The sequence below is a fragment of the Gopherus evgoodei genome, chromosome 1, assembly GCF_007399415.2.
Source record: "Gopherus evgoodei ecotype Sinaloan lineage chromosome 1, rGopEvg1_v1.p, whole genome shotgun sequence".
Lineage (NCBI taxonomy): Eukaryota > Metazoa > Chordata > Testudines > Testudinidae > Gopherus > Gopherus evgoodei.
The window spans coordinates 327,103,723-327,131,088 of record NC_044322.1 but is presented as its reverse complement, the minus strand read 5'-3'; the positions used below and the strand labels follow the sequence as shown (position 1 = coordinate 327,131,088).

Here is a 27,366-nt window from a genome sequence, read left to right as displayed (position 1 = left end):
CAAAAATATTTAATAAATGTCAATTGGTATGGTTTAACAGTGCAGTTAAAACTGCGATTAATTGAGATTAATTTTTTAATTGCATGAGTTAACGTTGATTGATCGACAGCCATAGTAGTTATGTAAAGTTTTTATCATTTTATGTCTAATAGATTGACATTACCAGTTAATCTTGCTCCATTTTTGTTTTGTTTTGGAAACTTCTCGTTTAATGACCTAGCATACTAAAGAAATTTGAAATAAAAACTCAGTTAAACTCCATGTCAATTAACCAGTGTCTCACTAAAGTTTGTAGTGGACAAGTGTCCATGTTACAAAACTCGCCATCACTATATGCACTCTTGTTAGCTGTTTCAGCACAGAGGCCGATGAAGGAATGGATTTGGAGCATGAGCTATTCTCTCACCACTTTAACTGGCTCTTCAGGAAAAGTCAGGGTTGGAGTACATTAGCAAGGCACATCGGCACTTTATGTATGTGGTTTTTAAACTATAACATTTGCATGCTTATAAACACAAACTCTACGCTTGACACAAAACATGCTAATTCAAAACTAATCTTAAATTTTGTATTTTTCTTCAGCAAGGAAGACAATGGGCAGATTAAAGATATGAGTCCAAATTCTGCTCTGTAATATAAGTGCAACTACATTGATCTCTGGGACCCTAATGCAACAGTCTAGAATTTGTCTACTATTCGCTTTTCATTTTGTTGTGTTCTTTACAATTTTCTGCCCTGTTTGACAGTCTTTTTGAGTGAAAGTGCTTTGATGTTAATCCTCAGAGCTACCTGAGGACCTTGGAAAGATGCTAAATAATTATTTAAATGACTAGGTGGCTGTTCTTTCCTGCCAACTGATAGGCAATTATAACTTATTAACCAAAAGCTCCCTTTCTGAATTTAGTTCTTGGTTTTAATCTTAAATCTTTCAGTCCTTTTACTTTTAACAATATCTATAATCTTGATTTTTTTTCTTCAGCGTAGTCTTTATGCAGTAATCCAGTATGCAGTAATCCAGAATGTATGTAGCTGACTTACAAATGACAGTGATAATGGCATTTTGTCTTGCATTATTTCCTGCTTTAGCACTGAAATTTGTTTGATTTTAAAATGTTTTTGCTTTAATGAGAGAGTGTGATTTAAAAAAAAAGTGCCTTTATTTTAAATGTCACATTTCTTTTGTTCCAGGAACTAAACAACTTAAACATATCTTGTTAAAAGACGTGGACACCATTTTTGAATGTAAAATATGCCGCAGTCTCTTCAGGGGATTACCAAACTTAATTACTCATAAAAAGTTCTATTGTCCTCCAAGTCTCCAGATGGATGACAGTAAGTTTTATTCACCGAAATATTTAATCGAACAATCTAGAATTGAGTAAATTTTCCCTTTTATATTGTACGTAAAAACACCATCAGAAACAAGATGTAACTAATCTAACAGGTAAATTAGAGGATTGGTGAAGCAATGAAGTACTTCACTTTAATTAACTTGTCACTTTCAGACTCATTCTTTCAATTTGTCTGAAACGATCTTCTGTCAAATGGGAGTTTTTTGTTCAGAGAAGGAGGGCAAACAATGCTCCAAAGATATTAATTTGGACCATGTGGCTACTTAAGGCCTTGGTTCTGCAAAGGATGTGTGTAAGTTTTACTCACATGAGTAAAGTTATGAATGTGTTCGGTTATTGCAGAATCATGATCCAAGTCATGAAATTCAGGGTAGTTGAAAATTCCAGTATTTCCACAGGAAAAAAGAGTGAGAAGATATAAGAGGTTAGGTCTTGTATATGATTTTGAAGATTTCTCCTTTTAGGAATCTAAAGCCAGGGCTGATAGCATTATGATGAGCCATACGGTATTAGGTAATTTTCATGTTGGCCTTGATATGTTGTTGAACAAGTAGTGGTATTTTATTAATAATTTTAAAAAGACACTTTCAAAATCTAAAAGTTGGTCACCTTTACCTTTACACATGCCTCTGGTTGGCATATGATTCCTTGAACTCTTCAAGATTTTTATTTTCCTTCAACCAATCCTTTATGCAGTGAGAAAAATGCAAGATTGATGGACTGACACATAATTTGCTGTTAAAAATGATTAGTATATTATGACAAAACATTCCCTAATTTAAAATAATGTATACCCAGATGACAACCTGAATTTGGTTTTGTTCTTATGGAGATGGGGGAGACAAACATGCAAATGTGATAGCCAAGCTAAGTTCATGGTCTGACACTGTGACACAGTACCTCTGAGTAAAAGCACATTTTAAATAGCCCAGACAGACAGAGTGGAAGGGGCAATGAAGGCATAAAGAGGTAAATTGCCTTGCCTGGTGTTATGTCACAGGTTAGTGGCAGCTGGGAATAGAACACAGGTTTCCTAGCGGTATGTCTACACTTAAAATGCCGCTGTGGAGCTGCTGTAACATGTCAGTGTAGATACTACCTATGCTGACAAGTGCTTCTCCCCTTGGTGTAAGTCATCTGCTTCCTGAGAGGCAGTAATCAGGTTGACAGAAGAATTCTCCCATTGAGCTAGTGCTGGTCTATGCTAAGGGTTAGGTTGGCATAGCTATACCTCTCAGATATGTGGATTTTTCACACTTCTGAGACGTAGGTATACCAAAGTAAATTCCTAACGTAGATCAGGCCTAAGTCTTTGTCTTATGCCTTACTTATTGGCTTACAGTGCCTTTTTGACCAGCTAACGGTCTGCTTCCTCATTCCCATCTTACTTTAAAGCTGTACTCCTGCACAGAGGTTTTACTTGTGCCTGCTGCTCCATTAAAGTAACAAGGATGTGTTGATGTTGTTCTAATAAATTTCATTTAGCAACTGAAGATGTGGGTAAAGCACTTGTGTTATTACCATGCAAGTGTATGGCATTAACTTTCTCTCATACTTCCTGGACTGAACTGGAAAAAAATAAACAAAAATAAAGGGAAGTGGGTGAAAAGTTTAGGAAAACATACTTTGGACTCCTCCATCTAATTTTTTTATTCTATGTAACTTTTATCCATAGGTTTATATGGAATTGAGCTATTAAAATTTTGCGGCTCATATGTCTAACAGTTTATTAAAACCTTTTGGGAAAGGACCATATCTATATTCTTTGCAGCAATGAACACATTGGCAGTTAATCGGTTTTTAAAATATATTTTTACAGCGCATGCTTTTTAAACCATGTTATCAAGAGTTTCTGATTTGAAATTGAAAACACATTGAGCAAAGGCAATTGGCAGTATTCCTGGATTAAATTTCTTTTTGTTGCACTTATCCTTGCTGAATTAGACGTAATGGGCAAATATTATGTGATATTAAATTTTAGAGGAGCATAATGTTAGATGTACTCTACTCAAATTTGAGCATGCTGGAGCTGTGAAATTAACAAGGAAGCCAAGCAACTAGAGCCTGGCTGTCCCCTGTGCAGGAAGGTGAGAAGTTTAGGTGGCTGCTGCCCACTCCTGACAGGGAGATGAGAAGTCTGGGTGGCTGTCCCCCACTCTCAGAGATGAGAGCCCAGGGGGCAGTTGGGCTCCTGGTGGAGAGCTGCGTGGAGCTCTCAGGCCCCAAACACTGCTCCCCTTGAGTCTGTGGAAGCGCTCCTGGTGAGGATGTCCACACTACCCTCCTTTTGTCCATGGTGCACATCAGCCATCTCGGTAATTACTGTGGAGGCTATAAGCTGACCTTTAAGGCCTTGGCTACACTGAAGAGTTGCAGCACTGGTAGTGGCTTTACAGCGCTGCAACTCACTCACCGTCCACATTTGCAAGGCACATACAACGCTGTATCTCCCTGGCTACAGCACTGGCTGTACTCCACCTTGGCCTGGGGAATAACGACTATAGCGCTGGTGATGCAGTGCTGCTCTGCCAGTGTGGCCACGAAAAGTGCTGTTATTGGCCTCCAGAGTTATTCAGAGGTATCCCAGAATGCCTGTTCAGCCACTCTGCTCATCAGTTCGAACTCCTACTGCCCTGGCCTCAGGTGACCTGCCCTTTAAATGCCCTGGGAATTTTAAAAATCCCCTTCCTGTTTGCTCAGCCAGGTGTGGAGTGCAATCAGTGACTCTTTCCAGGTGACCATGCCTCCACGCGCCAAACGAGCCCCAGCATGGAGCAATGGCGAGTTGCAGGACCTCATCAGTGTTTGGGGGGGCGGAAGCTGCGCAGTCCCAGCTGCACTCCAGCCGTAGGAATTACGATACCTATGGGCAGATATTAAGGGCCATGACCGGGACGCCCTGCAGTGCAGGGTTAAAGTGAAGGAGCTGCAGCGTGCCTATTGCAAAGCCCGCGAGGAAAACTGCCGCTTCGATGCTGCCCCCATGACCTGCTGTTTTTACAAAAAGCTGGATGCGATACTTGGGGGTGACCCCACCACCACTCCGATGACCACGATGGACACTTCGGGGGTGGAGGGAGGAAGAGGAAGGAGGAGGAAACCAAGAGTGAGGGTACTGGGGTGAGGGGAAGACACCCAGGAGTCCCTGGAGGCATGCAGCCAGGAGCTCTTCTCAAGCCAGGAGGAAGGTAGCCAGTCGCAGCAGCCGGTACTTGGTGGAGGACAAACAGAGGAGCGGGTTCCCGGTAAGCGGCTTATATTTTCAGGATGGAAATTTTTCGGGAGAGGAGGAAGGGTTAGGGCTGCATGCATGCATGCCTAGATGTGGAATAGTGCATTGATGTGGTCTATCATGTCGCGGTAATTGGCCTCGGTAATCTCTTCAAAAGTTTCAGCCAGAGCGTGGGCAATGCACTTGTGCAAGTTTATAGGGAGAGCCACTGTGGTCCTTGTCCCAGTCAGGCTAACACATCCACGTCACTGTGCCATGAGGGGTGGGGGGACCATTGCTGCACACAGGCAAGCTGCACAGGAGCCAGGGCAGAATCCACATTGCTGTAGAAGACCCTCCCGCCCTTCCCAGGTGACCCGCAGCAGTGAGATATCTTCCAGGATCAATTCCTTTGGAAAATGTTGGGATAGCGTTCAGTGTAGGTGCCCCTGCAGCTGTTTGCTTTCCCCAACGCACAGAAACTCTGAGGACAGTAGAGCCCTGAAGCAATCGGTCCCCCTTACTCACCATTTCGGGGCTCCTGTGGGTTATGTGCGCTCTCTTTGGGATGGGAAAATTATGCTATTGTGAAGAATGTTACTCCTTAACTGTGTGGGAATAACTGTCTGGTATAAACAATGCTGCCTCTGTTAAGTGTTGCATTTTTTGCCTTTCCAGAAGCAACCTTGAGATCTCGGTTGCCTGTGCTATCAACAGCTCAAAGACTACAAAACCTCCAGAAGAAGCAGCGAAAAAGCAAAGAAGACCTGCTGCTAGCAGTTGTGGATCACTCTCTCACAGAGAGAAGGAGGGAAAGGGAAAGCAGGATCTGCCAGAAAAATGCTGTGGACAGGAAGAAAAGCACAAAGCAGCCGATAAGCATCCTGGCGCGCCAAGCGAATATCCAGGCGCTCGTAGCCATGCAGGCAGAGCACTACCGCCCCCGTTCCCGCCCCATCCCAAAGCTCTTTCCTTTGTGCCCCAATGTCAGCTCAAAACCCCCTTCCCCAGCATCCAGGTTCTTACCACTACCAGCTGCCTCCAACACCTGTAAGTTCACCGACCAGCCCTGAGAACTACAACCATTACCCTCTGCACTCAACCCCCATCACCATGCAGTATAGCCATCCTGAAGTGCAGCAGTCGTTGCACAGCACTCCAGACAGGACATATTCAAACCTTTGACTGTACAGTTCCCCACCCCACCCTCCTGTTCCCAAAAAGTTGTGTGTCTATCAATAAAGTTATTTTATTTTCAATAAATGAATTCTTGGCTTTGAAAACAGTCTTTATTATTGCAGAAAGTCAAAGATACCTTAGCCCAGGAAAGAAACGGACACTGCAAATCAGCTTAGGAAACACAGATTCCTACTAACATTGTAACCACTGCACTGCACTCCCGTGCAAAGCACCAAACACAACTGTTGATTTTCAGCCTCAAATCATCCCTAATCCTCGCAGCCCTGTGCTGGGCCTCTCTAGTAGCCCTGCTCTCTGGCTGTGCAAATTCAGCCTCCAGGCATTGAACCTCGGAGATCTGTGCCTGACTGAATCTTTCACCCTTCCCTTCACAAATATTACGAAGGGTACAGCATGCGGATATAACCGCGGAGATGCTGCTTTCCCCCAAGTCTAGCTTCCCATATAGAGATCGCCAGCGCCCCTTTCAACGGTCAAAAGCACACTCCACAGTCATTCAGCACTGGCTCAGCCTGTAGTTGAACCGGTCCTTGCTCCTGTCGAGGTTCCCTGTGTACGGTTTCATGAGCCACGGCATTAACAGGTAAGTGGGGTCTCCAAGGATCACAATGGGCATTTCCATGTTCCCTACTGTGATCTTCCGATCTGGGAAAAAAGTCCCGGCCTGCAGCTTCCTGAACAGGCCAGTGTTCCGAAACATGCGTGCATCGTGCACCTTTCCGGGCCAACCTGTGTTAATGTCAATGAAACGCCCATGGTGATCCGCAAGCACCTGGAGAACCATGGAGAAATACCCCTTCCGATTAACGTGCTCGGATGCTAGGTGAGGTGGTGCCAGAATAGGCATATGCATCTCCTCTATCGCCCCTCCACAGTTAGGGAAACCCATTTGTGCAAAGCTATCCACAATGTCCTGCACGTTCCCCTGAGTCACGGTTCTTCTTAGCAGGATGCGATTAATGACACTGCAAACTTGCATCAACACAATTCCAACAGTCGACTTTCCCACTCCATAGTGGTTCCTGTCTGGAGTTGCCAGCTTCCAGATTGCAATAGCCACCCACTTCTCCACCGGCAGGGCAGCTCTCAATCTCATGTCCTTGCGCCGCAGGGTGGGGGCGAGCTCAGCACACAGTCCCATGAAAGTGGCTTTTCTCATCCAAAAGTTCTGCAGCCACTGCTCGTCATCCCAGACTTCCATGATGATGTGATCCCACTACTCAGTGCTTGTTTCCCGAGCCCAAAAGTGGCGTTCCACGGTGCTGAACATTTCCGTGAATGCCACAAGCAAGTTCGTGTCGTACGCATCACGCTACTTGCTATCATCGTCGGACTCCTCATCACTTTAGATCCTAAGAAATAGCTCAACTGCCAAACGTGATGTGCTGGTGAGACCCGTCAGCATATTCCTCAGCAGTTTGGGCTCCATTTCCCACAGAAATCGCACTGCACAGAAACGGTTGAGAGAGTCAAGATGGCGCCAAACGTGGATGGAAATACAGGGATTGCTGGGATGTAAAGCAGTGCATCATGGGGCGTTGGGACAGGAAGCAGAATGACCTGCACCCTCTGCCCCCTTCCCACAGCCCACCATACCAGAATGGGAAGAGGTGCTCTGTAGGATAGCTGCCCATTATGCACCACTCCCAACACCGCTGGAAATGTGGCCACAGTGCAGCGCTGGTAGCCCTCAGTGTGGCTACGCTGCAGCGTTTTCCCTACACAGCTGTACGAAGAGAGCTTTAACTCCCAGCGCTGCACACCTTCAAGTATACCCAAATCCTAAGTCTGTTGTGTAGACATGCCCTTAGGGATTGCTTTTCAGTTGCTCTTGAATATTTTTCTATGCAGGGTTGGATGCTTCAAAAACATGTAGATATTTGAAAATCTTCTTCAAAGCTTAGAATCTTTTTTCCAATAGTCAAAAGTCCCTTTTATGCTAGATTGTCACAGTCCGTACAGGCTTGTCTAGCAAATATTAATATTAAAAATAAATAAATAAAATTGGGCGAGAGTGCTGGGTTTTTTTTTGCAGTTTTAATGTACTTTGAGTATGAAAAAAATTTAACCAGATTTCTATATATCCATCTGTCCTCTCTCTCTCTCTCTCTCTCTCTCTCTCTCTCTCTCTTGCTGGGTACATAATTGGTGTGTTAACACTGTCATAAACACAACCTCCCTTCTTTTTTCCAATAAGAGCTCTGTGGTTGAGCTATTTTTCTTTTTTCCAGTAAGAGGCTACCAATAGCCAAGCAGCTACTAGCAGATGAGAGATTAATTCTTCATTTTCTCTTTTGTGACCATTTTCATTAGGAAGCTCTAGGAGGATTACCAAAGTAGTATTTGGTAATAAATATCCAACACTCCATGATACTTAGTTATGGATAGGGGTCTACCAAATTGGCAGCCATGAAAATCATGTCACGGACTGTGAAATCTGGTCTCTGAAGGCAGTGCCACTTGCCAGCAGCATGGGGAGAAGTAAGGGTGGCGATACCAGGACCCTTAATAGGGTTGGGGCCACTAGCTTGAGAAATGCTGCAGAGAAATCAGACATTTTTTGATGGGTTGGTGACCAACCCATGAAAATTGTGTGATTTCTTTGTGATTGAAGTGGACCTACTTATGGATTGCATCCCAGTACTTTCTAATGACTGGACACGTTGACCATATATACATAAAAATCTTCCCTTTCATCATAATTTCTATATTAATCACCATTCGGTTGATATTCATTTTTTAACCTGACTGGTGCGAGGTACCACTGAAACAGTACCTTAAAGAAATTTTCTTTTTTTCTGTTACAGACTGAGGTTGTCTTGTTCTCTTTTCCAGATCAAATGCCATTTCTCTGTGGTAATTTTGTCTAAACTGGTCCTTCTCTCAGCTGTCATATATGAACTTTCTTTTGTTGGGAAAGATGTCTGCAAAGATTGATATCAATTAATTATGTTTTTTGTTTTCTAATTGACCAGATGTCATTGCTTCTATTAAAGTTCGCTTTCTGTATAAAACAGGTTTTCTAGGAAGTTATAATGCCTGACTTGGAAGTACTGGTACTAGGGGAGAGTAGACCAGTTTAAGTTAGTTTTGATCTTTAAATAAGTTAGAAGAGTTTCTTTATTGTGTAGCTAGCCAACCGTGTGTATTTCATGGCTTCTCCAATGTTTGAAGTTCTCTGATTTGCAATGTGAGTTAAGATCAAGATTATTTGCAATGAGTGTCATTGGCAAGGGAAATAATTTTACGTCTAATTCTATTCCAAACCTGTAGAGTAGCCTTTGCTAAAGAATGTGTATAAATTTCTGGAGAGTGTGTTTTTTTTTCATTAAGCCTGGGTAGCCTATCGATGTCTACGCTGCTGCAATTTTCTTGTTCAATAAAGACCTAGTGTTGGTTGGGTTAAAGCATCCCCAATCCATTACTGCTTTGAGCTGGCTGGCTTGACAGTACCAGAGATTATTCGGAACAGGTAGTCCACCCTGTTGAATGGGACTGTACAAAATATTTGCACTCACTGTTGGTCTTTTCTTATTCCATATAAATTCTAATATTCTCTGTATTCCTGTTAGGGTTTTATCAGAAATTACTACAGAAAGATTTTGAAACAAGGAAGATATCCATGGCAGAATGTTCATTTTAACTCTGGTTATTCTTCTCGACCAAGAAAATGTTTTGTTCCTTCAGCATTCAAGATCTTCTTTCATTTGCTGAAAGAGTGGTTTGACATTTAAATCAGAGAGTTCTTTTTAGGTTGAGATTTGAATTTCAGAATATCGTATAGAATTTGTTGTCCAATTGTACCCACATGTTTTCTGGAGGTGTTACTTTTCAGAGTCTGGCAAATTTATAGCTAGCATTTCATATTTGGCATAATTTGCTTTAAATCCAGATGCTTTCCCAAAGTCCTGGACTTTGTTAGAAACTAATTTTAGGTAAATATTTGGTTTAAGTAAAATTATTACATCATCTGCATAGAGTGTTATTTTCTTATGTGCTCCTGCAGGTTTTATTCCTGTGATTAATTCCTTGTTCCTTATCCGCTGAGCAAAAGACTTCGTGGCCAGTGCAAAAATTACAGATGGAGACTAAGCAAGGATGTCCTTTAATTCAAATGGGAGATTTAACCCCATTACTTGCACAACTGCTTTTGTGCTGGTGTAAAGAGCAGTTCTCCATTTAAGGAACTGTCCTGTATGGGACAGGACATGAAACAGCAAGTTGTTCTTTGAGGAGTGTCCCTGTGGGTGCTCCACTTCAGGTGAATATGCATCCCTGCACCTTTGGGCTTATCTACACTACTGCTTAAGTCGATGCAACTTATGTTGCTTACGAGTGTGAAAAAAAATCCCTGTGAGCAACGTAAGCTACATCGACTTAAAGCTGTATACACTGTCCCATGTTGGTGGGAGATGCTCTTCTGTCTCCATAGCTTCTGCATCTCATTGAGGTAAAGTAAATTATGTCGATTGGCGAATGCTGTCCTGTAACATAGCATGTCTCCACCAGACACGCTACACTGGCACTGCTGCAGTATGGTAGTGAAGACAAGCCCTCAGCTTGGAGAATTTCAACAGTAGTACTTGTCTGGTTTGCTCTCCCCTCTCCCACACTTGTCAGTGCCTATCTTGTGTGCATGGCAGTTCCTTGTCAACCATCCTTGGCCTGAAATGGAGCTTCCAGCAGTGTGAACACCAATAGCTTTATTTAGTGTTTAGAATAGGTTTTTAGAGTATTCTTAGTATACTATCCCTGTTTATTTTTTTGTTTAAAAAAAGAGAGATTTTCCTGCCTCTTAGAATAGTTCTTGTTCATCCTTAGGGCTGAACTGCTATAGTTTGAGCCATTCCCGATTCACTGGGCTTCAAGTGCTGCCTTTCCTGCTGGGATGCAATCCCAGTATTGGATGGGCACTCTCATTGCGTCCGGTGCTTAGGTGAGACACACATCCCACAAAAATGCTTTCACTGCAGCAACTTAAAGGTTTGCGCCAGGAAACCCTCTTCACAGAGGAAGGCTAATTCCTCCAGAAAAGGTAGCAAGGAAAAGAGCATCAATTTTTCCCCCTTAGAGTCACCGAAAAAAATATGTCTCCGGCTCATTCTGTATCCTTGGTACTGACCACTCAACAACTGAGTACGTACAAGGCACTGGGATCCTCTGGTGCCATGCATACTGTGGAAGCCAGTGACCCCAAGCGAGGCGGCTCAGAGTCAAGAGGCAAACAGAGGCCCACTTCCTTTGCTACGGCACCAGTGGAGCTGCCTGAAGACGCGATACTGAGGTGCTCCCTGCAGCACCACCACCTGCTCCAGTAACGTAGAGCACTCAGATGTTGGCACTGATGACCGCAACTACAACAGTGTTGTTGGCACCAACCTCTTCGGCTCCAAAAACAGTGGTACGCCACCATTTCCTGCAATACAAAGATATACTTATTTCATTGAGGTCGGAATCACCACTCTGTGGTAACCGATGTATCTCTGGTATGCATGGTACCGTGTCAGCTGGCTTCACCTCTGGCCACTCCATTTTCTAATGAGGAGGGTTTTTTTCATCTCACCGCTCCTCTGCCATCCAAACTACTGCAACTTTAGGCCCACCTGTACGGTCTAAATCTCACATAAGATTGACACCCAGACCTGGGATGGCCACCCCTGGATGCCACCACCTGTGCCATTTCCCATGCAATGGCCCTGTTGGGACCTCTGGACAACATACAGGAGACAATACTCCAGGCACCTGAGCTCCTACAAGGAGGGGATTAGATTTCCTGCACCACACTCAATGGGGCTACACCATAATTTGCCCCTCCTGAAAATGGGTTTATTGAAGTAGAATATTCTGAGTGGGTTTTTAAAGTTCTGCTAAGGCTTTTTCCTTTTAATGACATTATTTTGCCCTTTGACATTCATAGATGTTACTTTTAAATACAAGTAAAAGCATTGGGAGTAACTATTTAGCTTATTGGAAAAACTTGAAATGTTTAATTCCTTAGCTGTTTGATTACATGAATCCTTGTGTTGCCAGTATCTCTCATTTCTGATTATTTTTCATTCACAATTGTGTGCCTGAACATGACTTGGTTTTTGTTCCATATATCTTTCTTGTATATATTCTCCCCACCATCCCCAGTTCCCTTCCCTCTCCCCTTACTCTATATCAACAAATAAAATGCCAATATAACATGTAAAACAGTCCCAAAATGATTGTGCTTTGCTCTGTTCTCCTTGTGAACACTTGGACTGCTTCTCTAGCAATCCGAAGAAGGTACATTTTCCACCTATGGAACCTTGGCCCCTCACCCTAAGAGACAGATCAGCATCTCATCATTTGAGTTACAAGGAGAATTTAGACAGAACCCCTAAAGGCTCATCCCCATCCCTCTGTTTTTTTCAATCTCTTTCATCCCTGGGATCCACCTCCATTCCTCCCTTATAGTCCTTTATTTTGTCTGTCAGGGCTGGCCAAACTTACAGACCCTCTGAGCCGCATATGACAGCCTCTAGCCCCACCACTCTGCAACAGGGCAGAAGCCCCAAGCTTTGCCTCTTAGGTGGAAAATGAGGGGTGATGCCACAAGCCACACTTTAACTGTAAAAAAGCCACATGTGGCTTTCAAGCCATTGTTTGTCCACTCCTGGTCTATGTTTTAAAATGCAGAAGACAGCTATTATTGATCATCCCAATTAAAGCATACTTCATACTGTTTTCTTTGTAATGGTAACAGTTACTGTTCAATTGGTCATTCCTGGTGACTCCCAAGAAATCTCTTCTGGTTAGTCTTTAGGTTGCTCCTCTAGTATCAGAGTTCTTTTTTTCATTTTCACTTCTGCCATTGCCAGTATGGTCTCTAGAGTCTTACATTTTTTCTTTTCCCAATTCTCTTTTCCTGGGTTTTACCATTTGCTAAGGGCTTTTCAGCGGCTTATCTGTAGTTACTACCTGTGGAGAGTTGTCTTGTACATTTGAGATTTGGATTTCTATCCCAAGCATCTTGAATGTACTTTCTCTTTGTTTAAAGTGTTTTCCTGTATAATACTGATTTTTGAAATCTAAGTGGGAGTCATCTTTTGCAGTGGATATCTGCCCTCCTGAGTGCTGCTGTAATTTTCCCAGTGCTGCTTTTTTACTTTTCTTTTTTAAAGTTAGGGCAGAAAGGTCAATGCCTTTGAGTTTGAGCTCTGAATTCTCTGACTTTTTTTCATAATTAAATTTTTCTGTTGATAATTGCAACATTTCAGCATTAGGTCTCTGGGTTTATTAATTTATTATTATGAGGCCCAGGTGTGTGTGTGGTGGGGGCAGAGTGCAGTAGTGCCCTGTGTGCTTTCTCCACTTTTACCTCTTACAGACAGCTCAGCTGTAATGATTCCACAATTAAAATTTTTACATACCAGATTGGGTTTCCTCCTTCAGCATTTTCAGGCAGTTCCTTAATTCTGATGTTGTTCCTTCTCACTCTGTTTTCTATGTAATCCAATATAAACAGAATCACATTCTGCTCCAGCTCTGCAAGTCTGTTTTTCTCTGTGTATGTCTATGCTGAATTTAGACAACTGTGGTTAGCCCACACTAGCTGAGTTGGGCTTGGGCTTAAGGGCTCTTTAATTTCAGTGTAGACTTTTGGGCTTGGGCTGCAGCCCAAGCTCTGGGACCCTGCCACCTTGCAGGGTCCTAGAGCCCATGCTCTAGCCTGAGACCGGAAGTCTACTCAGCACTTAAACAGCCCCTTAGTCCAAGTCAGCTGGCACAGGCCAGCCAGGTATGGATATCTACTTGCACTGTAGACCTATCCTCACTTGCTTCTCTTAGGACAGTCTCTAGCGTAGGGCTCACTGTTCCTTCTTGACTGCAAGAACCTTGGTCGTCATATCATCTCTGATGGAATTATACTCTGAGATCATCTTCAGAATGCCTACTTTGGAAGCAATTTGATTTTCTTCAGCCCTGGCATTTCTGCTTGATTTGGCTGCCGTTTGTTCACTTGGAGTCTGAGAAGTCCCACCACGCTGCCAGAAACACTCTTCTGAGTGAGGTCTCTTTACATTTTCAGATTTTCTTGGCGAATCCATCCTCTGCAACTTTGTAATCTCTTTTTTGGGGGGCAGCTTAGTAGGTTTTGGGAATTGATGGAGGCAGGTTGCTTTGCTATTACCTCATAGCAAAGGCTTCAGTTAGCCATTTTATTTTGGTCTCCTGTCACGACCAGCCATTTTAGTGAACTTGATTGACTGATCTAATAATTGTTTTTAGGAAAGGTGTTAGCTAGTCAGTGGATTTGAGAGAGATCGAGAAATGTAGTATTGGTTTGATGTTCACATCCTATATCAAGAACTGTAACTTGCATCTTGTCTGGATGATCTAATAGAGCTTTATCTCTAGTTAACTGTAAGGTTATTGACAACTCTTTTTTCAAAAGCATCTTAGAGTTTTATAATATATTCTAATATATTGTCGTCATAATATATCCTGGAAGTAATAGAATTGCAGGGAAAATGTGCCCCAGTTCTTAATTTTGTTTTGGTGATTCAGTAAGACTCTCAGGATAATACATTTTGAGGAACATACCAGGAGTATTTTGTTAACTGGTTGAGGCTCATTATAAAGTGAACATATAACTAATCTCACTTAGAGGGAAGGATCAGTAAGTATACTTTTTAGTCTGTTATGAATATTTACAAGCAAAATATCATCTGATCTTAAAACACCTTATGCTTCCTTGACCTTTCCATTGCAAGTTATTTTAATATTAATATAGCTGTTTAAAATTTAAACATTTTAAGTAAAATTTAAAGTAGCTTAATAAATTTTTTGATCTGTTTACAGATTTAAATGATCTGAACACTAATATTAAGATTATTTTGAAAAGTGCTGATCGAATTTGTTTTATGTATATCTTTTTTTTCAATTTACCAAGCATCCATCTAGCTCTCTAGGCACTTCCCATTTTATAAAAACATATAAAAAGTTCTTTCTGCCAATGAAATTCCCAACCTACCACAAATGAAATTCTCTTTTCATCCTCATACCCTATTTGTTGTTCCCTTATAGAAAACGTGTGGTTGTATAGGCCTTGTAGTATGTCCTAAAGGTCAGTACATCTGGGATCTGATGGACAAAGTTGAGGATTGGAGGGAGGCAAGGAGAAGTAACATTCAGAGTTGCAGGTCCTTCATTGAGATTACTCTTCCTCTAGCCCCCAGAAAAGCTCTCCCTAATGATATTGTACACTAGGTAACACTCATGAAGAACAAGGTCAGGTGTTGCATCTTGATAATTTTGACTTTGGCCAGTAGTTGGTTTGTTGTTTTCCTAGAAAAGAAACTCATTACAGGCACAAAGTGCATCTTAAACTTGGGGGCTACCAGTTCAAGTATACCAGAAGTAGTTAATTAATCTCTGAGGTAAACCAAGATCCTTAATAATTCTAAGGACATTTATACTGATGTAATAAAAAGATTTGTTGATTATCCAGAGAAAATCCACTACTGGACATGGTAACTTGTGGTTGAATTGGCAAATGAAGCAAGATTTCTTCCTAGTAGGCTGGCTGTAATTATAGTAATTGTTGAAAAGTAGTACAAACATGAACTTTAAATTAAAAACAATTTGTGGGCACATAATTCAATGATTAGGCTGATATTCAAGGCTCACTTTGAAATGTAAAGCCTAGTATAATAACTTGAGATTTCTAGATGATTGAACAATAACCTTTTGTTTTTACAGACCTTCCAGATGTCAATGATAAACAAAGCCAAGCCGTAAATAATCTTCTGGAAGCCATTTATCCTAGAGTGGACAAACAAGAATATGTAATTACGCTGGAACCTATAGAAACAAATCAGAATGCTGTGTTTCAGTACATTTCAAGAACTGACAACCCAGAAGAGAACATTGAGATTAGCAGTAGTCCTGATCAAGCTCCATTACAAATACAGGAACCTACCACTGAGCAACCCAAAACTGTTTCAACTCCAGATACAGAAACTTTAGAGTTGCCACCTGTTGATGCTGTAATAAATGTAATGCCTACTCCTGACGAACAACCTCCAGCATTAAATCCTGAATTGGACTCTTCTGATAATTCAGATTTTGGCCACCAGTTGATTTGTTGTTTATGTAGAAAAGAATTTCATTCCAGACGTAGTGTACGTCGGCACATTAGAAAAGTACACAAAAAAAAGATGGAAGAACTAAAGAAGTACATAGAAACAAAAAAGAAACCAAATCAGCGCTCCACAAAAGGACGAAATAAGAATGTGCTTGTAAATTTAGGTAGAAGTTGTCCTGTATGTTATAAATCATTTGCTACAAAAGCCAATGTAAGGAGGCATTTTGATGAAGTTCATAGGGGGTTAAGGAGGGATTCCATTACTCCTGATATAGCTACAAAGCCTGGGCAACCTTTGTTCTTGGATACAGTTTCTGCTAAAAAATCTTTTAAGACCCGAAAACAGAAGTCTTCCTCAAAGGCTGAATACAATTTAACTGCATGCAAATGCCTTCTGTGCAAGAGAAAATATAGTTCACAAATAATGCTTAAAAGGCACATGCAAATTGTTCACAAGATAACCCTTTCCGGAAAGAACTCTAAAAAAGAGAAAGGACCCAATAATACTGCCAACGGCACAGAAATAAAAGTAAAAGTTGAACCAGCAGATTCTGTAGAATCTTCAACCCCTTCCATCACCCTTTCTGCACAGAATGAGTTAAAGGGAACAAGTCATTCAAATGAGAAAAAGAACACACCAGCAGCACAGAAAAATAAAGTTAAGCGAGACCTTGAAACCCCTAAATCAACCAATCCATCTGCTGCAGGTGGCCAGCAAAAAACAAGGAAGCCAAAACTTTCAGCTGGCTTTGACTTCAAGCAGCTTTACTGTAAACTGTGTAAACGCCAATTTACTTCTAAACAGAACTTGACAAAACACATTGAGTTGCACACAGATGGAAATAACATTTATGTTAAATTCTACAGATGTCCTCTCTGCACTTATGAAACACGTCGCAAACGTGATGTGATAAGGCATATAACTGTAGTTCATAAAAAGTCATCACGTTACCTTGGTAAAATAACTGCAAGTTTAGAAATCAGAGCAATAAAAAAGCCTATTGATTTTGTTCTAAATAAGGTGGCAAAAAGAGGCCCTCAGAGGGATGAAGCAAGACAGATTGGTTCAAAACAGGATGTCGTCTCTAACTCACCGAGTAAAAAGTTTGAAGGAGCTGATGTTGGCATAGAAGTAAAAGTCACAAAAAACTTTTCTCTTCACAGATGCAATAAATGTGGAAAGGCATTTGCTAAAAAGACTTTTCTAGAACACCATAAGAAAACTCACAAGGCAAATGCATCTCATTCACCAGAAGAAAACAAAACCAAAGGCAGAAGTACAAGATCAAAAGCTCTTGTCTGGTGAGAAACAACTAGTGTTTTGCCTCTATTTAAAAACAAACAAACACCACCACAACCCCCCCCCCCCATCTGATATTTTGTTTCCTGAACCAGATGCTTTCCAATAGATGATGGTGTAGGAGTTACAAAAGTAATGTGGCTATCACATTTGCCTCTTCAGCAAAATATGTTTTCAGTGGCTTGGAGACAAGTCAATTTCTAAACTTTTTTCTTCTGCAGGAAGTTGCAACCTAATAAAGTTAGGCTGTACAGTTCTTCTAAACTGTTTTATATGATAAAAATCAATTTATATTGGCTTATGTTTACAGTAGACATTTTAAAATTAGTTTTGCACTTGTTTGGTACTTGTTCATAGTTTATCCTGCTAATGTACACATTTGTAGGATAGTTACAAAAATATTATGGTACTTTTATAGCTGATGTAAAAGTGAATTACAGCAGAGTAAATAAATCTCTACATCTAACTTGGAATGAGCAGCCAGCAATAAACTTTATTATTTTTCTTTTAACTTATTCTATTAAGTTTCCCTCACTCTCCCAACATCATGGTATTATCCTAAAAGCATCTCTTTGCATGAGTAAGAGTTTCCAGGATAGCACCTTAAATATGGATGTGTTTTCTTTATTGTGATGACTTACTGTTTTTCCGCAGTCCTGCTTCATTGAAAAAATGGTGGCAGGGGTAGTCTTCTAATTATAAAATATATTTCTTGGTTAAATGGAAATAACCTATAGATGGCCATGAAGGCTTTTTGGATATTGCAGATATTTGTAATAAAAACAGGCCTGGGTGTGGGGAGGGGAAGCAGTCTTTAAATTATTACTTTGGAACTCTCTCCTTATAATAAATATCTGTTAAGTGAAAATAAGGCTAAATACATATACCTTGTCCTGTATCTGCTATTGACTTCAACTCAGAAGTGCTCTCTTCCCGAAGACAACTCTGTCTTGGTATACCTTCTGCAGTGGATTACCAGTCAGGCATATGTAGGTGGGTTTTCAGTGGTTTGGTAACCACTTTCTGCTAAAGAAAATGCAACTTAATGAGCTGGGTTCTCTCTTAAAATCCCACTAATCTTGTTTGAGGAACAGAATGTTTTTAAATTTTGTTTGTGCTAAATTTTAGGTACCACCTTGCATTTAAAAATAGTTTCACTGTTGTATAATTAGTAAACAAGTTGTATTGGTAAACTCAAAATATTAATTTATTCCCATTTCTCCTCAGATAACTTCAAGTGATGTACGGAAAGTTTGGAGTTCATTTGAGTGGAAAGACTTTAATTTGGTGTTAGAACCACTAATATCTTGAAAATGGTACCATAAGAAAAATGTGGAAATACTTTAAACTATTGTTTTCTTACTAAATTAATAACTATTCTCATGGCTTGTTATGACAGTGCCTCATCCCAACACTGTCAGGTAACTGTTGATTTGCAGTGCACAACCTGCATCTATAGACTAGCAGTTAACTACCCTTGTCTCTAAGCAGTTCAGCAAGTTATCAATAGAAAATGAACTTTCTGTGCTTTAAAAAGAAAAAACCCTTTACAAAAAGCATTTTTTGGAAGAAAACTTATTTTTATTTAGGAAATCAACTTGAGAGGTCACCACAGATACTGATCTTAGTACTGCTAATGCTGATGAACCAATTCTGTGACTTTTTATGTGGTATTCTACTTGGCTGGCAAACTTCTGCTTTGTTATGTACTGTTTTAAATGTATTACAAATGAATGTATAAAAGCAAACACCATATTAGTGTATATTGGCTGAATAGTTCTAATTTTTAGTAATGGTCATAACTTCAGTTGGACTAATTACCCAACTTTTGGGTGTACTGAATTTCACTGTACTAAAGTTGCTGCAGAGATATTGCCAATAATTTTTTTTTATGCATGGTTCATAGGACAGCCTTTCACTTGTAAACATGTAGGAAGTTTACAAAAACACCTACATGCCCTATTCCATATTCTTTAATTTTGTGTTTAAATTTTATACACAAGCACTTTAATGATAGTTGCAGTTAATTTTTCAGTTATTGTTTTAAAAAAACACACTAATGTTAATATGAAGGTAGTGAATATTTTCTGATGTTTTATAGACACAGACAATCCATGCACAACCACTTCTTATAATGCTAGTTTTATTTCTTTAAATGTTAATAAAAGGGAGGATAGTGTGAGAGAAACTCAGAATATTTTTTTCTCGCAAGATCTTAAGTGACCACTTTAGGTAGCACTTGACTTTATTGTAGGATTTGCAAAATGCTTACTGATCCTTTTGTCTATTTTATAATCAAGATATTAGCAAAACAGTAGCACACCTGCCATTATGGAAATCTTGGCAGGCTTGTGTGCATCAATTTTTTTTTACTTTTTAGAAGATATTTTATTTAGTGATTTGTGTCAAATTGCCACAATTTGAAAGGTACTGTACATGAGAAGAAATACCATGTTTTTATATAGGTTCACTCTCTTGCTTAGGGAGGTGCCTTGTCATGTATACTTTTTGTATTAAAAAAAAATCTAAAAATGTTGATCACAAGATCATCGATTTAAAAAATGCTTTTATGGATAGAAGAATGTTTGGTCTTTTTAGTGCTTTGCACTAAAAAAATACACTGTGAATGGGAACTGGACTATAACTGTTGCTGGAAATGTTCTGTATTGAATGTACATGCTCTTGTTTGGATAAATGTACTGTATTTGGAAATAAATCAGACTGGAAGTTACTTTAACAAAGTGTGCTTAGGAAAAAAAGGTGTATTCTACTGAAACTGGAATGCCTTTCTTGAGTCATAAACCAATTCAATTACTACCAGCAGCTACACTTCAACGTTTGCATTTCTATAAACTTTATTTCTCTATCATTGAGTCTGGTTTGTTGTATTTTTCCACTGGAATTAAAAATACTTTTGCCTTATGAGAAACTTAGCAGTTGCAGTGAACCCTTTTTTTCTACACTTATAGTGACCTCTATTATGTAATTAAGAAATCCTTGTCTAATCTTAGTTTTTTGTCACTTGTGAAAACTATCCTTGTCTTGATTTTAGTTAAGCAAAACTTTGTTATGGTCCTTGTTAATAGTGTTGTAAACCAAATACTGATGCTCAGGAAGAGTGAATGTAGATTTTTATAAGAAAGGTAGGATCCTTAGTTTTATATAAAGAATGAGGGAGGCTTTTATAACAGTTGCCCATTTTCATTTGGTTAGAATATGCCCAGAGAACCCCTACTGTTGGCTTATGATTTTAATATATTAAAAAGTAGATTGCCCTTATGTGTCCAGCTCCCTAATGCCTATTCCTAGATCTCTTTGCATTAAGATCAGAAAAATAAAATGCAGGAGTGGTGGTGAAGTAACGGGAAGTTATTCAGCTAATTTTAGTATTGTAGTGGGGCTTTGTGGTCATCTAAATCTTAATGCAGTCTTACTGTGCTACGTCCTTCATGTCTGCCTTAAGAAAAGAAAATTGAAGTATTCATAAAGATTTTTATAGATTTTGTGTTTAATTTAATACAGGAAACTTCCTGTATTAAGTGGCATTTTGTTTGGTAAGTAACTGGACCTTAACAAAAGGACCCTGAAATATCATAGATTTTAAATTATCCAAAGGCATAGACCATTTTTTTACATAATCCTTTTACTTTTATAACAGGATCTGTTATCCCCGAGCCTCTTTCTAGTATAGTTTCCTTCTTTCTATACCATAAATATCTCAGTTCTTCTTCTTGCCTTTCCTGGTATCTTGTTCCGATTCCAAGTGACTTAAAAGTATCCGTATTCTCAATACTATTTGTACTATTCAGGAGATTACATTGTAAATATTTTTCCAATACACCTAAATCATTTTATAAATTTAAACCTAATCAAATCATTAACTTCTAGAATTAGCTAGGCAGTTACTTTTTTTTAAAGGTATTAATAATGGATCATTTATGTTGAAGGATTTAGATGGAGGAATAGTAGTATGTTGTAAATTTTTTTTTTTTCCCCTGTTGGGGTGAGAGGTCAGCAGGATAAGAAATCATTAAGGTAAGACAAGGGCTGGTTCCAGCTTTTTTGCCGCCCCAAGCGACAAAAACAAAACCTGATTGAGCTGCTGCCGAAGTGCTGCCAACGAGGAAGAGAGGGACTGAAGGATCCACTGCCGAAGACCCGGATGTGCTGCCCCAATAACGGATGGAGTGCCACTTCTTCCTATTGGCCACCCCAGGCACCTGCTTCCTTCACTGGTGCCTGGAGCTGGCTCTGGATAAGACTCTCTTGCTGAGATACCTATAGGTCTAAACTCTGGCAGGGACGCTGGTTATAGGTGGTGATGAGATCAGAAATGTGGGCAGTGTGGTGTGAGAGGCCAGGAGGTGTCATAAACTTCAGTGAGTCTTGAAATTTGAGAGGATAGATGAAAGGGTTTGTACCATTATGAGAAAGTCTTTTGGGCTTATGAGGTGAGGATGATCTTGTATTCTCTCAGCTAATTTCATGGAAGTGGGACTGGTTAGACTGGGATGCAGAGACAATGGGAGTGGGTGATTGTGTTGATGTTGCTCTCCATATTTGGCAATAGCATCAGAGTGACGATAGATACATTTATAGACCTGCCAGGGATCAGTGCAACAGCCAGAGTGAGTATGGGTGATGGCGTTACACAAGTGAAGATCCTACAAATTCATGAACCTCTCGGGCAGACCTGCAGGTGGCTCCGTGAAGGTGCTCCAAATCTGCTAGTAGGAGGGTCCTAGTTTCTGACCTTTTTAATAAAACAGGTAGTACATAGGCTTGATCCTGAACTTTGTCTCAGTGCAAAGACACTTTTGCATCCATAATCGAGACATGTACTTCATACAGGAGGCAGCAAGACCTATTTGCTGAAGAACATCTGGTTTGCTACTACTATTTGAACTCTGCTTGTTATGTAGATGAATTTATCAACGCTCTCCATGGTACTCGATTCCACCTGCACTGGGGTTCTGGTAGCCCAACTCTGAGGTTCTGGACCTTGATCTTGGGTCATGAGAGAGTCAACCCCATAGTGCAGGTCATGTCTTGGAGGGAAGGGCTGAAATTCTCTGACGTTTCCACAAGCAGGGTGATATCACTGGTGTAGTCTTGGTCAGTAAACACTTCTTGACTAATCTTTGTTCCAATGTGTGGAGTGGCAAGTCCTAATGTCAAAAGCTGTGAATTGGTGCTGGTGTGAAAATTGTGCTCCAGAGTTAGCACAACATTTTGAATACCAACTCCTTTTGGCATAAACCAAGGTGGAAACCTGTCGAATAAATCAAAAGCTGCTTTGAAACAGCAGTTAAATCCTTGGTGCAGTTGAGTCAGAAACCAGAGGGTACAGTACTAGCAGAATGTGATCAAAGGCTTCATGTCTAGTTGGGAGCCAGTAACAAGCGGAGTGCCCCAAGGGTCAGTCCTGGGGCCGGTGTTGTTCAACATCTTCATTAATGATCTGGAGGATGGCGTCAACTGCACCCTCAGCAAGTTTGCAGATGACGCTAAACTGGGAGGAGTGATAGATATGCTGGAGGGTAGGGATAGGATACAGAGGGACCTAGACAAATTAGAGGATTGGGCCAAAAGAAATCTGCTGAGGTTCAGCAAGGACAAGTGCGGAGTCCTACATTTAGGACAGAAGAATCCCGTCACTATTACAGACTAGGGACCGAATGACCAGGAAGCAGTTCTGCAGAAAAAGACCTAGGGGTTATAGTGGACGAGAAGCTGGATATCAGTCAACAGTGTGCCCTTGTTCCCAAGAAGACTAATGGCATTTTGGGCTGTATAAGTAGGGGCATTGCCAGCAAATTGAGGGACGTGATCATTTCCCTCTATTCGACACTGGTGAGGCCTCATGTGGAGTACTGTGTCCAGTTTTGGGCCCCACACTACAAGAAGGATGTGGAAAAATTGGAAAGAGTCTAGCGGAGGGCAGCAAAAATGATTAGGGGGCTGGAGCACATGACTTATGAGGAGAGGCTGAGGGAACTGGGATTATTTAGTCTGCAGAAAAGGAGGGGATTTGATAGCAGCCTTCAACTACCTGAAAGAGGGTTCCAAATATGATGGATCTAGATTGTTCTCAGTGGTACCAGATGACAGAACAAGGAGTAATGTTCTCAAATTGCAGTGGGGGAGATTTAGGTTGGATATTAAGAAAAACTTCACTAGGAGGGTGGTGAAGCACTGGAATGGGTTACTTAGGGAAGTGGTGGAATCTCCTTTCTTGAAGGTTTTTAAGGTCAGGCTTGACAAAGCCTTGGCTGGGATGATTTAGTTGGGGATTGGCCCTGCTTTGAGCAGGGGGTTGGACTAGATGACCTCCTGAGGTCCCTTCCAGCCCTGATATACCATGGTTCTATGAATGGAAAGATGGCATTATAGTCTCCCTGTACAGGCCAAATGACCCCCCACCAAGTGTAGCAGGTTTCACTGCAGGGCTGTCAACAATGGGCTCTATCCTTACTCGCTGGCTTCTGGCTGAGCTGCACTGAGAGTGACTATGTGGGGGGAAACAATAGGTTGTAATGATGAGGGGGATTTATGTTTTGAGAGGGATGGCATTATGGGGAGGGAGAGGCCCTAAGATATACGAGACCGTCAGTGTGAAGTTGTGAATTGTGCAAAGTAAAGATGGGTTAGGAAGAGTTTGTTTTAAGATGTCTTTTACAGCTAGCCCTGGGTCTTGCTGTTTGGGCTACTTAGTTGCAGCGACTGAATTCCTTTAGAGGTCACTATCAAATGGACAAAAGCACAGAACAGTGTTGCTGTATGCTGGAATATGTAAGCCCAGGATGGGGTCTGGTTTCAGGGCTTGGTTTCTTGATCTCCATGACAATTAGGGGAGGGAGGAGTAATAATTTTGTAAGGAGAAATCAGGAACAAGATGTTTAATTTCTCTTTATTTTTGGTGTCACATCAGGAGGCTTCATTGTCAAGAGACAAGGTTCCTGGCCTTCAGTTCCTGATGATGAAAACGCTTAGAGGGAAATAAATCATCAACAGTCTGTGCTTTAATAAAAGCTTCAACTTCCTATTCTGTGTATCACTGAAAACAAGGTAAATGATTCTGCTAGTCTAGTGTTACCCACATGGTGTTAACCATGCTATTTGGTACATGATAAACCTAGTAGGACTCAGCAGGGAGGAGGTATGGCCATGCTGATTGCATCCAGCCTAATGAGGTCTCTTTCTCCAAAACTGGATCTGATAGTATGTTCACTTAGGTCGACCAGGTTCGTCCCCGCCCCAGTATAGACCTAGCCTAAATGAATAGCGTAGCTGAACGGCATATCTTAGGTCGATTTACCTGGCTGCGAGGACAGCGGTGAGTTGACCGCTGCTGCTCCCCCATTGACTCCGCTTCTGCCTCTCACCACAGTGGAGTTTCGGAGTCGACGGCAGAGCGATTGGGGATTGATTTCTCACATCTACACAAGGCATGATAAATCGATCCCCAATAGCTCGATCACTACTGCCGATCCGGTGGCTAGTGTAGACGTACCTTTATTAGGAAAGTCCCAGGATGACATTAAGAAGGGACCGGTTTCAGTTTGTTGCTTGACCTGTTGCACTGCTATGTCCGTTTGAACTGAGTAAACTGATTGCTAGAATGGCAAAATTTAATTGTTTTCTGATTTCAATTTGCATGTAGATGATGATGACTTTTTGGGGTAGCTCAGGATTTCCTGATCACTATGACCTTGTTCAAGGTAGTTACTGACTCAGTTCATATAGCTGGTCACACTCTGGATCTGGTTTTTGGATTGAGATTGGCGGTTAGACAATTGGCTGTTAAACTTGTGTCAAGGATCAACAATTAACTCGTGTGCTTTGAGGATGTCAAGGTGAAGGACCTGTTTTGATGATTTGTCCTCAGATTACTGGAACAAGAAAAGATCCAGATTGCTCTGAGGGAGAATCTTGTTTCACTAAAAGACCCTCCTTGTGGGCCAGTAGAACAATATACTTTTTGTCCTCCACCATTAATGAGGTGACCTCTAGGCATTCTCTTCATTTTCCGATATTCTGACTTCATTTTCATAGGTCACTCTGGTTTGTCGCTGTTCAGTGATGAATTGAGAGAGAAAATGGCTAGGGTACTGGTTGTGGAAGTCTCATAATAAGGCTGATCAGTTGCAGCATAAAATTTTTTTATGTGGCTGTCCAGGAGGCAAATAAATTTTTTTCCCACCACCACAATATCCACAAAATCTCAGACTACAGATTTATTTCATCTGGTAGATAATCTGGTGAATCAAAACAGTCTCAGCTCAGTCACTAGTCTGCCTACCCCACATTGTGAGCAAATTGCTAACCATTTTGCAGGAAAAAAAGAATCAAATTATGGATGGACTATCTGTGGTGGCAGAGCAAAATCTTGAAGGAATAAGGGAAACATCTTGCCTGCCAGAGTTTCAACTGGTGCTCCCTGAGGCACTTTAGATGTTGAGAGAACTTTGTCCCTCAGTCTTTGGAGCAATGCCCTTCCTAACTGGTGAATTACCGGGTCCCTTGCTTGTGGAGATAATCGAGGCCACCTATGGCATTGAAAAAAAGCATTAAACAGTAACCCAGTCACCTTTTTGAAAGGTTGAGACCTTTCCTTTCTGATGTGGTCATTGCCATTGTTCATGAGATAACAAAAACAAGACTGGGCTCTACATGGACTACACCCTTAAGTCATTTAGAAACTGAAGCTAGTGCAGAAAGCAGCAGCTGGCTTACCGAGCAGGGCTTCTTGCTAGGAGCATATGACACCAGTGCTCTGAGATTTGCACTGGCTGCCTGTTGTTTTCTGGGTGGAGTTTAAGGTGTTATGACCTGTAAAGCCTTAGTGTCTGTGACTGGCCTCACCCATGGCATACCATAGCTGTAGTCAGGAGAGGTGGCTGAATAGGATTCCCCTTGTTACAAAAGAGACAGAGCTCTAAGCTATGTCTACGCTGCTCTCCTGTGGCAGCTGCACACCCCTGGCAGTGGCATGTGGTGAAAGGCTCTGGCAGCAGGAGACAGTGGAGAAAGGCTCTGGCACTGAGACATTACCCTACTAAAAACAGTTTAGATGGGGGAGGTGCTGCTTCGGCCTGTACAGAGCCCTGCAGGTATATACCCACTGGGTTAGGCATGTCTCTACTTGTTCATGTAGTGTCATCTACACTGGTACTTATGCCTGTGCCAGGGAAATGGGGCATGCAGTGTATGTACTCTCCACACCACTGTACGTGGGCAGTGTAAATGTGCCCTGAGACTCTGTATCTTGTTTTCCCATTTGTCTAAAATAGCCCAAATTTGGTGACCTTTCAAGCACCCTGCAAAAGACATCTGTTTATTGGGGTTTTTGGATAGAGTTGAGGGTATGCTTTCTATAATGGTGAGGGATTTTTGAACACCATTACTATTATAAAAGCCCAAACCAAACAAATTGTGTGATATTGTGGATTCTTAAATGAGAATATTTGCGTAATTGCTGCGGAGGTCACGTAAAATATATGCTTGGAACTCGTAACAAATTACAGCAAATGGGGAAATTGCTATTGCTTCCTATCTTCACAAGCGGTCCACTCTTTCACACTTTAAAGATTTAACGGACTGTTTTGTTTTATTGCGATAGTGCCTAGAGGTGCCAATCAAGGATTAAGGCTCCATTGTGCTAAGCACTGTTGTTGCATGCTGTCTAAATTCAATTTATGAGGTGTTTGCAATTTGTTACTCTGTCCATGTTCCAAGATACTCAGTTTAATTAGTATTACCGTTTCACAGTCCTAATTTTATAAGACTTGCTTCATCTATGCTGCCTTGCTACTTGAGATTACATTGGAGTCAAATTTCTGTTAGTTTGGCAATTTTTGTTCAAATTTTAGCTTCTGAAAAAAGCGTTTTTCATAGTAGTCAGTTGCTTGCCAGCTGCAATTATATTGAAGTGTGCAATTTCTCCTACCCGATTCCCTTGTCCTCTTTTGTGTTTTGAATTTCAGTGAGTGGCACCTGGCTGGTTGCAACAATGTGGCATCAGGTAATCACAGGGAGGAGGTTGGTCACCTTTAAAAGAAATTTCATATTGAAAAGGGTTTTTTACCTTGGAAAGTACTGAGTTATTTCTTTGAAACTATTCTGAGTTACATGGCTGAAGGCAATGGATTTAAACACTGCAGAAACTGGCCAGCGAACAAAGCAGTAG

General features: G+C 41.0%; 1 protein-coding gene across 7 annotated transcripts in view; it reads left to right on the top strand.

Moving 5' to 3' along the window:
* ZNF800 (zinc finger protein 800) overlaps positions 1–20,110 on the top strand; it is a 35,431-nt gene extending 15,321 nt beyond the window's left edge. For 5 of the 7 annotated variants that reach the window (XM_030549183.1, XM_030549181.1, XM_030549180.1 and 2 more), the window contains exons 4-5: positions 1,189–1,332; positions 15,493–20,110. In XM_030549183.1, the coding sequence (XP_030405043.1) occupies positions 1,189–1,332; positions 15,493–17,183 (1,835 nt within the window). In that variant the 3' untranslated portion in view covers positions 17,184–20,110. Of the gene's footprint in view, positions 1–61; positions 474–1,188; positions 1,333–15,492 lie in introns of those variants that run through there. The other 2 variants (XM_030549185.1, XM_030549186.1) reach the window with 2 other exon arrangements.
* Positions 20,111–27,366: the final 7,256 nt, after the last annotated feature.